The sequence below is a fragment of the Plectropomus leopardus genome, chromosome 23, assembly GCF_008729295.1.
Source record: "Plectropomus leopardus isolate mb chromosome 23, YSFRI_Pleo_2.0, whole genome shotgun sequence".
Taxonomy (NCBI): domain Eukaryota; kingdom Metazoa; phylum Chordata; class Actinopteri; order Perciformes; family Serranidae; genus Plectropomus; species Plectropomus leopardus.
In genome coordinates, this window is record NC_056485.1 from 3661526 (window position 1) to 3678034 (window position 16509).

At 36.9% G+C, this 16509-nt stretch overlaps 1 protein-coding gene across 1 annotated transcript; it reads right to left on the minus strand.

The window, feature by feature from the left end:
* Positions 1-1091: 1091 nt before the first annotated feature.
* On the minus strand, positions 1092-10397 carry si:dkey-6n21.12 (schwannomin-interacting protein 1). The gene is made up of 7 exons (XM_042512365.1): positions 10045-10397; positions 7941-8203; positions 5978-6102; positions 4663-4777; positions 3971-4096; positions 3742-3859; positions 1092-2801 (listed from the first exon to the last, which is right to left on the minus strand). Exons 2-7 carry the CDS (start codon positions 8199-8201, stop codon positions 2701-2703), a joined length of 846 nt encoding a protein of 281 aa, XP_042368299.1. The 5' UTR covers positions 8202-8203; positions 10045-10397; the 3' UTR covers positions 1092-2700.
* Positions 10398-16509: the final 6112 nt, after the last annotated feature.

The window sequence follows — 16509 nt, forward strand, 5'->3', positions numbered from 1 at the left end:
TACTGAATATTAATCACGCTGCCCGCATGCTCTCGTGCACAGATACTGAAACCGAAAACTGTTGATCAAAACATTAATCCTTAGTGCTACTAGTGGTCCAAAATGCCTTTAAGAGAGAGATCTTGAAAATGAAGCTAACTTTCATCAACACTGGACAAATCATTTCAGACGTTTAGGAAATTTAGTTTCCATCAAACCCAAAAATGAGATTCTTCCCTCTGAACCAAACCTAAAACCTTAGTGAAATTTCTGAAGAAAGACAACCACTGTCAGAAATGAGCATTTTACCCTTGAAATCAGTCAGTCTGATGACTTTTTCTCCATATTTCTTGTCTATATCATGCAGTAAATATTGTGAGCTATCAGCACAGGCAACAACAAAAGCGTGATGGTTAAAGGAAACTGACAGGAACAGAAAGAAGTAATTGAGCAGCTTTGTAAACAATCAAAAACACCATAATCTAAACTCAAACTTGCCATCTTTCTCCGGATTCCTACACATTCACTTATTTGTGGCGGCCTGCCACGATTAAAACAGCTGCCGCCACGTACTAATTTTAAATATTTAGAGCTAGGCCTAGGGTTCCCACACATTTTCAAGTACAAAACGTTTTCATGACTTTTCAAGAAACCATAATACTTTTGTTTTTGCCCCACTTGCCCAGCGTTTTTCAAAAATATACTCACATCCTCTCTTCACACATAACTTAACTTATACAGGAGAGATGGAATGCGGGAAAAACATTAAGAAATGTGTGTGAAGGTAAACAAAACATTGACGTGCACACACATCAATGCATATTAGAGCTACGCTACATCGACAGCAACAGAAAATAAATTTGCGGGTAAGTTTCATTATGCAGAAACCTATCCGTAGAAGATTACTGTAACAATATCATTACATACTGCAAAATTCCATGACTTTTCCAAAACTTTCAATAACTTTTCCATGAATTTTCCAAGCTTGGAAAATATGATTGTGAAATTCTACGACTTTTCCAGGTTTTCTATGACTGTGGGAACCCTATGGACTGTTCATTAGGAGTGCTATTAGGATATATGTATGTATGTATGTGTATATATATATATAATGTTCGGTTATTGATTGCACCACACTGTCAGAGCGCAGAGTGTACTCTGGACACAGACGGAGCAGCAGAAAACCAGGTACAGTTAATGTAAAACTTGACTGTTCATCAACCCCATGACTCAAACTCCTGCATGTCATTAAGACTGCCTGAGAGACTCCAAAGCTGACCCAATGCACGAGAAGAAAATTAATAAGAACACAGTAAACAAGTTCACAATTTTGACTCTGATTTGATGCACATTTCTCATGTGTAAAATGCAGTCAAATAAATGTCCCATTTTTTGCATCCCAGTTTTGGTTTGGACTCAGGGTGGAACAGCTTGGTGTGTTAAGGTGGAAACTATATCCATAAACTGCATAAAAATAATTAACAACCACCATAAAGGTCAGTAAGGGTGTGGTGGTACTGGCGGGGAATCAATACAGCATAGTATCATGATATACTGCATGGCAATATTGCATCGTTAAACAGATACAAGTATGGATTTTTTGAATATATGATTTCATAATATATAATTAATATTACAAATACAAATTAAACATTTGGTAGCCGACTAGAAAAATAAAATAATTAATTTTTTCCATCCACAAGGTACGTTTTGCTACAGTAAAAATGACTAAATTGAGATGAACACACTGAAAACTTCATCTTTTTGGATAAAACAGATGTAGACAAAGTTTTCCTTTAGGGACATAATTAGTAGTTGCAAAAAAAGAGGAAATAAATCATAATAAAATGCAATATATGTTATCACAATACTTAACAGATTGCAACATCTTTTAAATCCCCAAAATAGTCTGAACAAAATTTTAACCCCTAAAGGTTACCTATTTGTTTTGTGGACTGCTATTTTGGCTGCTGCCAGCTTGTTTTTTTTTAAAATTAGAAATGACTTTATTTGGAAACTATTTTTGTACCAGACTGTAAACATGTTTATTTCTGCTGATAAGTTGGGTAGTTTAACATGGAGGTCTATGTGGATTGACTCGTTTTGAAGCCAGCCTCTAGTGGCCATTAGAGGAACTGTAGTTTTGGCACTTCTGCGAGGGCTTCGTCTTTCAGTTCTGGAGATACTACCACTAAGTTTTTTCAGCCTTGCTTCCAGTCTCTGTGCTAAACTGGGTTTAGCATGACTCCGTCCTTTGTCTCCTGTGGACACAGTGCAGATGACATTGATCTTATAATCTGACTACGCATAAAAAGGCAAAGAAGTGAATCTCCCAAAAAACACCATCCACCGCCTGGATGTTTTGTCCGACTCCATTTTCAGTGATTGACCGTACCGTACGGCTCTGACATCATCACTATGCTGGTTGTGAGTTTTTAAACCACTGCTGGGGGGGACACCGTCCTATAGTGAGACAAAAAGTCCCTCATAAATACACAAAAGACAGTAAGTTTAAAAATACTAAGCATGTGAATGTCCTCATCCTTTCAGGAAGTGACACTCTTCACAGTGATTGGCTGGTCAGACCCACAGCACGAGGGACTGACTGAGATGTTCAAGGAGGGACACTGTGATGCCGTGTGATTCACAGCAGTGAACATTCAAATGTTTGTGTGATAGTAACCGCTCCTGGCTGTTGGACAGGTGAACCTCAGCTGGGGTTCACAGCGAGGTCAGATCCTGGACCTCCAGCAACATGGCGTCCTGCTCGGTCCTCAGCTGGTCTCGGACCTGCAGGCGACCCACCAGGTCTGAGTTCAGGTCTGATGGGGACAGATGACATATCACAAGTTAATGCAAGTTAATGCCAGGTTTTTTAGAGGTGTGGTACATCTGAGAAATAAAGGTGGTCACATTTTTTTTTTAACATTTTGCCTGCACACGCGACCATAAATCTGCAGAGAGCAACTTGAACATTTTCATTATTTTAACCGTGGCACCTTATATCTATTACATTTATGCACAAAGAGCGAGTAGTGTATAAGGTGAGGACAGCACATCCAAGGTTCCCTGAGTAAATTGGTGTAATTTCTTTCAGAAACATGGGAAAAAAAAGCAATGAGCAACTTAGTAAGAAAGGCTCCACAAAGTGCAAGACATTATTGGATTTCGAAAAAAAAAATTAAAGCTAGAGGTAAATACCTAGGGTAAAAAAAAAGAAAAAAGCTAAGGAACAACTATATTTATTATGATGATAATAACATATTTAAAATTGTGTTAAACATCAATTGTGTTGTTTCATTTTTTCCAGGTTATTTCCTCTCTTTCTTTTTTTTCTTTCAAATTTTCAGGTCATTTTCGTGTACTTTTATTCATTTCTTGCTATATTTTCTTATTTAAAGAAATAAAGCAAATTTTGCTCAGGCTTCAAAGGATTAAGGTAGGTTGGATTTTTTTTAACTGGGAATTAAATATGAGACCAATTTTACATGGGGGAACAGGCTATGAGCAACTTGTTAAGAAACGTTCCACAAATTGCAACAAATTAGTAGAATTAGTAGATTTAGAAAATTATTTTTTAAAAAGCTGGATGTCTAGGGAAAAAAAACACAAAAGCCAGGGAGAAGCTATATTTATAAGTATCATAATTTTTTAATTTTATTATTTTCTTTTTTAAAATTATGAATTGACCAGAATTTGTGTTATTTTTAAGCACTTTTTTGTTTGTTTTTTAACTTTTTTTGTTTTTAGTAATTAATTTACCTTGGATGGTCTGGCTGAGGGACGAACACAGAGCCTTCAGGTCCTTAATGCTGAAGTTCTGTAGATCACTGCGCTCCACGTGTCTCCTCTGGACCACAGGAGCGCTGCGAGCTGCAGCCTGAGAGGAGGAGAGGAGGGGATACGAGGAGGGCAAGAGGAGAGGGAGGAGAAAAAACTGCATTAAACTATACATTTGGCAGTATTTGGTAGTAACAGGCTGATCTCTCACCAGAGCTTTGTGGTCTGTTCTCAGTCGGTCTCGCAGGCTCCTCAGAGTGTTTCGGAAGCCTCTGGATTTGGGTTTCTCCGGCTTGGCAGGAGGTGGAGGATTCTTATGGACCTGAACTGTCCCTCTCTGTATCCGCAGGGACGGACAATAGGGTGGGCAGGACATAAAAACAGAACAAACACATCAAATGATAAGAAAAGGATGTGGTTATGTTGAGATTTCACTTAACCCTTAGCTTTAATGTTAAACACACTCATATCGCTCTGCGCACAAAATGCACTTTTCAAAATAAACAAATAACATACAAACATTTTAACCAACACCAGTCCTAATCAGAAATTTCAAATATTCATTAATTTTCAGAATTTTAACCCTTTAAATGCCATGTTTTTGTCATGATGCCATTATGTTTTTCGATGAAAAAACAAAAAAAAAGAAGTGTTTTCAATATACTGCATGCAAAGCAGTTTTTTTTAACTTATCACAGTCTGGGATATATTAATGATTAGCAGCAACATTGACTGTGACAGTGCACTTAGTGGAAACAGCATGTCAGCACACAATGAAGAATGAAAAGTGCATAATATGCACCAAACAGTCCCTAAGGGTTAACTGTCTTTTTCATTTTCTGCTCATATCATTAATCTAACTGTTGTGTTGTGTAGTTGGGGACTCGGGTTCAGGTTAGTTACCCGTGTGCTGCTGCTGCTCTCCTTCTTGCTGACATCTCCCTCCTTCTCGTCCTCCTCCTCCTCGCTCTCGCTGTTGTTGATGAAGCACAGCTGAAGATTCATCTGAGTCTGCAGGCTGGAGGACACACAGCAGTCACACACACAAACAAACTTGTGCTGGACTGATACTCGGGGTCATTTAGGGACCCGTTTGACTGATGGAGCAGTGTGCGTGTGTGTGTGTGTGTGTGTGTGTGTGTGTGTGTGTGTGTGTGTGTGTGTGGAGGGGGGGGGGGGGGGGGGGGGGGGGGTCTTTTTGTGTGTGTGTGTGTGTGTGTGTGTGTGGGGGGGGGGGGGGGGGGGGGGGGGGGGGGTGAAAACTCACACTCCCATTACCAAACATTAACTCACATGAGGTAAAGTGCTGAGAAAGAGAAGCTCTGGGGCTTCAGATGCAGTAAACACAGTGACACCTGATGGCCAGTCAAACTCACAGCAGCCCTTCAGCATCTGTCTTTAATGGTTTTAGTCTCATATGAGTGTGCTTAAAGTTCAACAAGCCTGCGTGATATTATTAAATCTTTCATAGTTACATCCAGAAGTGCAGCATTAGATGTACATGTCACTGTTCCATACGTTGTTGTGAAATAATTAGCCCTATGAAACCTGAAAAAACTTAAAATGTTGGGTGAAGACATAAGTGTCTTTGCAAAATGTGTCCCACAAATTGGAAAAAATTAGTAAAAAACGATAAAAGAAAAAAACCTTAAAATTATTATATGTTTCTTAAAGTGAGAATAAAAATCAATAGGAAAAAATGTCCAAAAAAATATATTCATAATTGTTACAAATATATATTTAAAATTAATTTAAAATTATTCTTTCAAATATATTGAAAATTTTTCCTTCTATTTTTCAGCAACTTTTTTAGCTCATTTCTTGTTTGTTTCTTTTCTATTTTTAGCCTATTTTCAGATAATTTTGTAACTGTTTACTAATTTCTTGCTAATTTTTTGTCCGTGTCTTGCTGAGTTGCTCATTGCCTTTTCTCTGTGTTTTTGCAAGAAATCCAAACTAACTAGCTTAAGTTTCGAAGGCTTAATAAATACACTGAAATGCTGAGATTTTAAATATTTTCAGTATCCTTCCTCTAGTGAAACAACCAAAGTTCTATGGACAGATTTGGGCGTTTGGCTGCGAGATGAAACACACCAAATCCCAATGACATCACACACTTGACACCACGCTCATGAGTAATAGGTTACAGAGTCTTATGAGGGATGTGTGTGTGTGTGTGTGTGTGTGTGTGTGTGTGTGTGTGCGTGTGTGTGTGTACCGGGAGGTGAGCGCCAGCACGTGGCTGTTGCAGGCGTCGTCTCCGTCCTCCCAGCTCTCCGCTCTCCTCCCTCTCTCCTCCATCCAGCTGAGAGGAGCTTTGCCTCGCTCCAGACCGGCTCCGCTCTGGGCACCACAGAGAGCAGCAAAGGGTTAAAATGACGGCTGTTAGCTGCTGTGGTCTCTTTAGCATGACTGTACAGACAGAGCCTGCTGACTGTGTTTGACTGAGGTTAGCTTCCGTGCGTCACACCTGATAATAACGTGGGCCACGATAAGGCTTTGACTCTTATCACTGAACGCCTTTAAACTGCAGATTCTGCTTTCAATTTTCACAACACTCTTATTTTTAGCTTCAAACTGCTTAGTTTGGCTTTTATTTAAACTTTACCGTTTATTTATTGACTATTCATTTATGCATTTTAGTCTGTTTTACAAGCTGGCTGACCAAAGGAAGTAGCTACTTTGTAAAAGTCCAGACGATGCCGTCCAAACCTGAGAGCCTGCAGGTTCAGAGCGCATGGTTTTATTAAAGAAATACAAAATACAGCCGTTTAAGTTGGAGGCTCCTTTTACAAACGTTTTTAAAACATTATTTGACATTTCTTGTGGGCATATCCACAAGGCATGTCAAATACTTTTGGCTTTAGGAAAAAAAAGGCCTACAACTTGAAATGTCTGTATTTTTTAGTTATATAATAAAACATGTTTTCCAGGCCTGGAAAAGTCACAAAACTAGAAAAAAATATTGAAAGTTTTGGAAAAATAATGGAAATTTGTTGAAAATTGTGAATTTATTCTCTGTAACTGATGACGTCAAATAGCTTTACTATACATGACAACATTTGAAAAAAATCTGGTTGTTTATTCATTAATCTTGATTTCAAGACTTCTTGATTTTCTGCCCTTGTTCTCTTCCTTCATGTGTCCACAAGGGGTTTCAAATAATGTTTTAAAAACTTGAGAATTTAGGAAAAGGGACCCACAACTTGAAATGGCTGAATTTTGTATTTATTTAATAAAACATGTTTTCCAGGCCTGGAAAAGTCACAAAACTAGGAATAATTAATGGATATTTGTTATAAACTCCTTGTTTTTGTTTATTTGTTAATTACAAAAGTTTCTTGTTTTTTCCCCAATATTGTCTTTCCTCATGTACACTCAGAAAAATGATTATTGGCCCTAATAAAAAAATAGCTACATTTTTTAATAAAATGCAACTAAATGAAATCAAATCAAAAGTTAATTTATAATAATAGCGAAACACATAAATATGCTTTGTATAAACTCAAATAAAACAACTGGAGTAAACTCTATATGATCAGATTTCTTTATTGATTGCTTTATATAAAAGACTGCATTAATTTAATTTAATCTGACTATGTTACTTAATTTATTCAAGTTGTCTCAACCTGATGATAAACTATTGCATTAAATGCGATATTTTTCCTTTAACTAATGTGACGAAAATACATTATAAATGTACATCTAATTCAATGACTTACAGTGAACGTTTTTGGAGGAATTATTTTTTGAGTGCATGCACGAAGGAAGAGATGGAACGTGAGGAGAAAGTATTTCATGATGTACAAAGAAACAAAAACAACCAAAATGTTGTCACGTCGATGCATGTTAAAGCTACGTTACGTCATCAGCTACAGAAAACAAATCCATCGTTTACAACAAATGTTCATGATTTTTCCAAAACTTTCAATGATTTTTCATACTTTTTAGACTTTTTCAGGCTTGGGAATATGTGTTTTGAAACTCCATGAGTTTTCAAGATTTTCCATGACCGTGGGAACCTTTTTCCATAATGACTGACTGTTTCTCTCCCCTCAGGGTAAACAGAGTTTTCACTCAACTAAAAAGTCACTTCAAAGTACTTTGTTAAATAACTGAGACGGTAAAAGTGAGCGTCCTCAGGACTAAACGTCCCCCTTTCCCAGACCACCACCACTGACCTTTGCCCTCTTCTCCTTATTCTCCTCCTCCTGCTTCTCCAGCTCAGCGATGCGCAGGCTCAGCGCCTCCCAGTGCATGATGGGAAGGCCCAGGTTGTCCTCGCCGTAGCCTTCCTGCCAGGACAGCGCGGCGCCCTCTGAATCTTCGTCCTCCTCCTCCTCGTCAATGTCGGCATCTTCATCGCTCCTCCTGTCATCCTCTGCCTCGTTGCTCTCCTTTTCCTCTCGCTGCTGCCGCTGTCGCTCTTTCTCTCCCTCCATCTCTGGAAGCAGAAGTAAACATGTTCAGATCTTAAATATTTCAGCATTGCAATGATGTCAAGTGAGAAAATAAAATAAAGAAAACTACTTAGAGCGCCGACTATGTGGCGTCTCTTCATAAATACTCAACCCTAAAACTGCATGTGAATGTTAAACTGATGAGCGGGTAGCACCTTGCATGGTAGCCTTGGCCATCAGTACATGGATGTGCGTGTGAATGTGGCACGAAATGTAAAGTGCTTTGCGTGGCTAGAAAGGCGCTCTACAAAAGGGGTCGACCAATATCGGTTTTTCAGAGCCGATACCGATTATTAGTAGTTAATGAGCACCATAACTGATATTTGTTGTGTCAAAAGCTTCTCTGATCAGATATAATAAACATATATTCAAGTATGGACAACTGCAGCTCATTGAGTTTATTTACTTTTTGTTTCTCATCAATTTCATTTTATTATTCATCAAGTTTGTGTTAGTATTTATCAAGTTTACTTTATCGTTCATCAAGAGTACAAGATTTTCTACAACAGGAACCGATATGCATTTACAATAAAAATAAAAATCTTTCTGTCAATATTTAGAATTTGGAATATAACAAACTCCAACGCAAAACTTTCAGCATCATACACTGAAAGTTCCCAGCGACTTTTTTTTTTTTTTTTTAAATAAAGTCAAGTGAAAATTTAAATTAAGAAATTAATCAATAAAATAGCTCCCTGAGGTTTTACAAACTAAAACACTTTCTTTGCACTTTGTAATTAATTAATTTTATCAGCAACCATTAAAATAAAACACTGATACAGATAATCAGCAAAATGCCAAATATCAGCCTCAATAATCGTCCAGGACGATAATCTGTCGACCCCCGCTCTACAAATGCAAGTCCATTTACCAATTATGTGCCATGTGCATGTGTGTTAGGGTTGTCACGATACTGGAATGTTTAATGTTTAAACAATACCATGAAAAATATCAATATTCTACACCATTTTCGGTACTATGTTGAAAAGCTGACATAGAGGGTACACAATTGAATATTTCTATTAAAAGTTAAATATGGCAAGGCTATAAAATGATAGCTTGGTAGCAGAGAACAGCAGGATGACAGTACTAAAAATTACCAATGAAAGAGAAAATGTTTCAAATATTCACAATCCATATGTATTGATAAATCCTTATTTTTGACAACTCTAATGTATGGATATTTCATATACGTTTAGCCTATGTAATAAAATAACAACAAAGTGAGTAAGTAAAAGTCTTCAGATATTTAGTATTTACTGTAGTTATAGTACTAAGATGTTTAGTAGAAATGTAGCAGGGTAAAATTCACTTTTTCTTATGGAAACATAATGGAGTAAAAGTATACATTTAATTTAAGAAATGGTAATGAAGGTAAATATTTCATTTAGGTAATGTAATAATGTAAAAGTGTACATTTTATTTAGGAAATGTAATGGAATAAATGTAAATATTTTAATTAGGAAATGTAACGGGGTAAAAGTGAAACTTAACAGGATTATAAAAACTCAGTTAAAGCACAGATACCCGCCCCAAAAAAAGAAATACTTAAGCAGGAAACTCTGACATTACACCACTGAAAGACAAATAGTTAACATTAGTCTAGAAAAAGGGAAAAACGTTGTTTCTGGTTCGGGGTGGTGGTGGTTAGGGGCCCTGGTCTCATGCCCTCAGTGGTTTTATGAAGCTTACGGCCCTGCCTAAAATCAAAGTTTGACTCGCCAGCGTGTGTTTGAAACTGTTGGACCTGAGAGTTTTTGGCGGGTTTGTTTCAGTCTGAATGTATCACACCGAACTGCAACTAGTTGTTCAAAAAGTCACTTACCACTTTCTTCAGGTCAGAAACCAGCTCCGGAGCTCGCGTTGTCGCGGAAATAGTTGAGAGTTTTTTGCCACATAACAGTCAGCTCGACTCCTTCTTCAACTCCTCCTAGTTATCTTCCCCCTTCCCTTTCTTCCCATCAGGAGTTTACTCCCTCTGTCCTCAAAGAAGTGGAAAATATGTCCACAAGATCCGTCCAAATGTCCTTCGTCTCAGTCTGCGCACTTACTGACACCGTGTCATGGCGGCGTTATCTTTTTGGGCTGTTATCACGCCAGATATTCGTTTACTCACGGCTCAAACATACAAACAAAAGACACAAACTTGAGGAATTTCACGCGAAGGAAAAAGTTAGTGATTCAGGATTTCAACTTTGGGACTTCCTGTCGGTGCCTTCAAAATAAAAGCTTTATTGTCCTCTCGCTAGCATGCTGCTAACAAATTAGCCTTAATATTTTGGTCTTATTTTCTACCTTTAGCTTTTACTGTTTCTGCTGTTACTGTTAAAGAATTTAAACAAAATAAAACAAAAACTTTCTGTCTAACTTCCTATCAATGTGCTGTTGTAATATACAGTGTAGCATACAATGTGACAATGTAAGGAACTGTTCTTTATTTAGGCTATCTAAGTAGGAGGGTGGCAGGGGTGTGACTGTTTACCCCCACGACCCTTCTTTTTCCTTGACCATAATTCACAGTTTCTGGCCATGATAAATTGTGTAATTTTGAAGATTTAAATAAAAATAAAAAGATGCTTTTCATGCTTACTTGCAGATTTTAAGGATCTGTGGGTATTTAATATAAACAGGCCTACAAAATACAACCATTTTAAAGGTGAATGGCCCTCCCCTAAACAAAATAACTAACATAATAATACAAATAATGACTACCATGACATAACATAACATAACATAACATAACATAACATAACATAACATGACATAACATGAGTGCTTAAAAATGTATTTGAAGTGCCTCCCCCCATTGTGCACCACCCCCTCTCCTCTCAAAAATAAAGAACAGTCCCTAACAAAGTTGACTTCAATGTAAGGAGGAGGATGAGAGGGAGCTCTAATGGTTATACATTTCTATAATAATAATATTTATTTATTTATCTTATTTTTATCTTTATGTTTCTTTTTATTTTTTTACACTACATTGCCATAAAATGTTTCTGATTTGTGAAATTTTCTGGTGGATGTGATATCACCTAATAATAAAACTACTCAAATCAAAGACAAGTTATGTAATTAGTAACGTCCTCACATACTGGTAGACTACATTCAGTTTGGAAAAGGGGGAACAAATATGGTCATATTGGATTGTCTAAGGAAGAATTCATGTCGATTTTTTCAGTAACTTAGGTGAATTGATTATTGTCGTATTGGACTCAGTGGACAAGTGAAAAAAACAGTTTTTAAAATATGCATATGCAGACTACACGTAAAGTAACAGACAAAAGATGCATACACTCTCAGGTCTGCACTCACACACATTTTAAAGGGCGCCTTCTGCTCTTTTCAGTCTTCTCTGTTTGACCCTCAGTGTGTTTCCTGTTGAAGAGATCTCAGCTGTGGCAGCTTGACGCAGTGAGCAGAGGAGGTGGAGGTGTCTTGTTTCACTCAGTCCTTCTATTCTGTCCAGATTCAAATGTGTGGGTGAGCGGTTAGTGGGCTGATGTGATGGGAATAATGACACACATAGGGATCCAGATCTCTACATTAAAAAAAATCAGGGTCAGAGTTTCAATACTGTGTATATAGTATGGCTAAGATAATGTAAGAGCGGTAGAGTAAGGGAATGCTTAAAATTACTGTGGTTCTTTCCCAACAAGTTCTTACATGATGGTGAAATATGGCACACACCGCAAGCCAGAGCCGTGTCATCTATAGGGGGGGCATGTCCCCGAATTAAGCCCAAAGTTTGAGAAATACTAAGCATATGACTGGAGAAAGGATACTTTAAATATACTGAATGAATTATGTGACAGTTTGTGAACACGTTTTGATATAATTTTGCTGTATTTGAATGCGGCCGCTATGACTCCAATTCAATCAAGAATTCTCTCAGGATTTTATATTCTTCATTTAACGAGGGAGCATGCACTAAAAACAGCGTTTTCTGGACAATTTCTACATAACACTGGATTAGTTACTGATATACAAATGATCATTTGGAGGAGGTGAAGTATCCCCAAGTGTGATCCCATTTAGCACGATGTGGGGATATATATATATATGAATGTACAATGAAAGCAGGATTCAAGGAAGCCTTTCTGATTATTTAAAAATTGGAAAGTCAGGCATCACACAAGATCTTCAGTCGGTCTGTGCATACTAAAAAGACACTGGGTGGCAGCATTGAACCAACATCAGTGAGTGAAGCACTCTTCTACCTCTGGAAGCACCAGTTTCTCATATTACTTTTTTTTTGGGGTGTCTCTCAGGGTTGAGACAGCTACTTCATAAATTGTGACAAAAATAAAAAAATAGTCATAATGAATATCATAATTACCACTTAGTATCTCTTAAAACTGACATGCTATCTTTTTTTTTTAACCCTTTGAAACGGCATCACTTTTCTTGTGCTGCTTTTAAACACCTTTCACATGTATTTACTACACCTTTGTATCCTGAGAAAATTGGTGTGATTTCTTCAAAAACATAGGAATGAGACAATGAACAACTTGGTAAGGAATTATCCAAAAATTGCAAGAAATAAGTAGATTTAGAAAAATAACTTTTTAAAAGGCTGGGGAAAAATGTCTAAGGAAAAATGTCTAAGGAAATGAAAAAAAAGCTAGGGGGGGGGGGGGGGGGGGGATAGACTATTAAATTTAAATATTTAAAATTAATTATTTAAAATTATGTCATGGAATTATTTTTTAAAACACTTTTTACAAGTCTTGTTTGCATTTTTTTTAAAACTCATTTTGGGTAATTTTCTTTTAAGTTTTTACAAATAAGTTTCTTATCTTATCTAATTGATCATTACCTTCTTGCCATATTTTTAAAAAAAAAAAAAATAAAATCAAGTTGATTTACTTAGGTTTCAAAGGATTTACCCAGCTAGCAGCAAATGTTCCCACAACACTGGCTAACGTTACCTACAAGTTGCAATAATGTTTTAAAGAAAATATTTTAATTTAATGTTCAAAGAACGTTTTAAGGGTGTTTATCATTTTAAATATGTTCCTATAAGGTTAAATGCTGACTAAAATGCAACATTATAACTGCAACATTTTGAGAATGTGTTGGTGATGTTGAGGGGTGACAGATCACAAAGCAATCTTTATTTAAAACATTCCCACAATGTGACATGACAACAAAGGAAGAACGTTTTAAAAACATCATTCAGAACATTTTATTGAGGCCTGAGATTATAGATAATTTTTATGAAAATGTAATGTAATGGGATTTGTCAACAACAACAAAAAAAAATAAATTTTTTTTGTTTGTTTCATAGAGAATGCTACCCTAACAACATTCTGGGAACTAAAAGAAAACTTGCTGCTGAAAACATTACTAAAACATTGCATTGATTGCACTGTGCCATTCTCAGAAGGTTTTTAGAACCAAAAATAAAAGTCTTTGTTATGTTTCTGTTGTTAAAACTTTGGAAATGAGCATCCTCTGAAATTCAAGTGACTCAATGTAGGAGAGAAACAGTCCTGGATCAAACAGCTGATGGCGCCTGCTGACACTCAATAAAAGCTCGAGACGGACAGAAGCAGCAGGGTGTCTTTATTTCTGTTGCTATAGCTTAACCAAGTCAGCATTCATGATACACAGAGACATACTGGGAAGCTACAGAAGCCTTCAACACGTACAGTACTAGTGACTGGAACAAACAACGATGAGGCAGAGGACCGAAACAAAGTCAAACAAACAGAAGAAAAAACAAAATACAAGAAAAAAGATTATGGCACTCATTTTTAGTTTATACTCAGAATAATATTGCTTTTTAAAACACAACCTCTATCCGTCATCATTGTTGTTTTTATCACGTTATATTTTCACTGCATTTAAATATCAAATATATTCCTTTACTGATGTATTTACGTTATTGCTAACATTAAACGTACCTAACATTAGAGATATATTAGTTACTTTGATATTGTTCAAAAGTACAAATTTTTACATAAAATAACAGTCCAAGTTTGGAAGGATATACTGGGGGACGGGGTCGACTTCAGGACATGCACAAGGATTTGATAGGAGGGCAGGGGAAGGAGGGCTTAAGCGGGGGTCTCCCATTGGATGAGAGGAGCTGGAGGAGCTGTCACTCACTCAGACAGTCACACATGCATTCCTCACCGGTACTTTGAACATCAGGTACAATCCTTAATTCATATTTAGTTCTTTTTAAAGCTAGACTACTCAACTCCGATCCATAAATAGGAGCTTTACATGCCAACAGAGACACTTGGCTGGGACGGCCGTCAGCCAATCAGAGCGCTGATTCACTTCCCTCCCTGTTTTTTTTTTTGTTCAATAAAAATGGCAAAGAGGTTGACACAGACACGTATATTACACACACACACACACACACACACACACACACACACACACAGATATGAAGGATGATGCACAGCTACATAATCAGGTGGAGTGAGTGAGAGAAGGCAGCCCGAAATCATAAGTCCCATCCAGCGAATGATAATAAAAAAATGTAAAATTTAAAAAATATATATTAGGGGTTGAGCTGAACATTAACATGAAATGAGCATCAGTGCAGATTTTTCGAGTACAGGTATCATCTGTGTCAATATCCGTACCTGTAAATAGTTCTGTAAATTTTCAGATAAAAAAATATTACAGTGATTCTTAATAGTAAGAATAGTTTTAAGAATAAATAATAAATATATCAACTTATGATCAACACATACATTTTACATTTAAAATATCCTTCATTTTTTTTATATATACCATGCAAACAACATATGGAACTTTTGGGCAACCATTATCTTGTAAAATCAATATTATTTCACTTTACAAGTTAGTATTTTGTGGACACAAGATCCATATATAACTTATTCATGCAGCATATGTGCGATAAAATAGAATATCTTGTACACACAGTATGTAAATTTCCTTCAATATGTGATTATCTAATGCACATAAACTATGTTTCAGGGCTTTTTAGTACAGAAGAGAATCGGTGCAATGTGGGATTCTTAAAAATTTCACATATGAAAATGTGTTTTGAGTTCTTAGTTTGAAGACAGAATTCTGATTTTAAATTTCTAACTCAAATATTTTTTTCCACATTTGGCACTAATCTGTCTTACGTACTTTAATGATCAAAATCAGAAACCCAGGGCCCTTAATAACAGAGTATTGGGGCCACATATGTAGTTCTTCTTGGAGTTCTGTGTTTGAAGTCAGAATTCTGATATTAACTGATTTTGGTATGGAAAGGATTTAGGGCAATATGAACTTAATTTTTTTTTTTTTAGCTCCGAGTTACAAGCCAGAATTCACGTGTGAAAATGTGTCAGGGATTCTGATTTTAAAACATAGAACTTGAATATTTTTTTCACATTTGGCACTAAAATTCTTCCATACTACAGTAATTAAAATCAGAAAACCCCTTCTGAGACTTTCAAGAGAAATCAGGGCAACATGTGAATTTTCTTTTTAAAAGTTCTGTCTTTAAAGTCAAAAATCACATGTGAAAATGTCTTCTGAATTCCGAGTTTCAGAATTTTAAAGTTAAGAACTCAAATACATTTTTCACATTTGGCACTTATCATCTTCTGTCAAAATCAGCAAAATCCCCCTTTTTCTCTTCTGTTCTTTTTACAACTGCGAATGCTGTTAAGTAAGATCTTCCCCTGTAAAGTGCCAAAACAGAAATAAATCAGTCGAAATATATAAATACAAGTCCAGTCTTTATGTTAAAAAGTTAGCTGCTAATGACTGGGAATTTGTGTCATATTGAGGTTTTCAGCTTTTAATTACATTTGAATAATTCATCATCGGCGGCACACATGTAAGCTGAAACTCTCAGACGCACGGTTCTTTCAGAGGACAAGAGTTATGTAACGCTGCATTTCTCTGACTGTCTTTTCATCTTGCTGTCACATCTCCACCTCTCCCTCTCTCTCTGTCCCCTTTCTCCTTGCCTCATCCCCTGCGCATTTCCACCTCCATTTTCCATCCATCCATTGTGTCCTGTTTGGCTGGCAGGCCAGAGGCTGAGCAAGCGCTCTGTCACATTATCCCGCTGCTGAGTGAATTACTCGGCCTCCATTAGACTAACGAGAAAGCAGGAGGATGGAGAGGGAGAGATGGGGGCGGGGGACGGAGAGGGCTGAGTGGGGAGGAAGGGGAAGAGTGATGCGACTGAGAGATGGATGAGGAAGGATGGATGGAGAGGAGAAAAGTTAGATGAGGTGGAATGAGAACGAGGGGGTGTAAAGGAAGGATGGAGGAGTGGAGGTCTGACACGAGAGAGGAAGAGAGG

What these genes read in the sequence shown, in the direction of transcription:
- si:dkey-6n21.12 (XM_042512365.1), bottom strand. Translation starts at nt 8,201, where the DNA reads ATGGAGGGAGAGAAAGAGCGACAGCGGCAGCAGCGAGAGGAAAAGGAG. An exon ending in GTGCTGGCGCTCACCTCCCG is followed by an intron (nt 4,778 to 5,977) that starts GTACACACACAC and finishes TGTGTCCTCCAG; the next exon opens with CCTGCAGACTCAGATGAATC. An exon ending in AGAGCAGCAGCAGCACACGG is followed by an intron (nt 4,097 to 4,662) that starts GTAACTAACCTG and finishes CTGCGGATACAG; the next exon opens with AGAGGGACAGTTCAGGTCCA.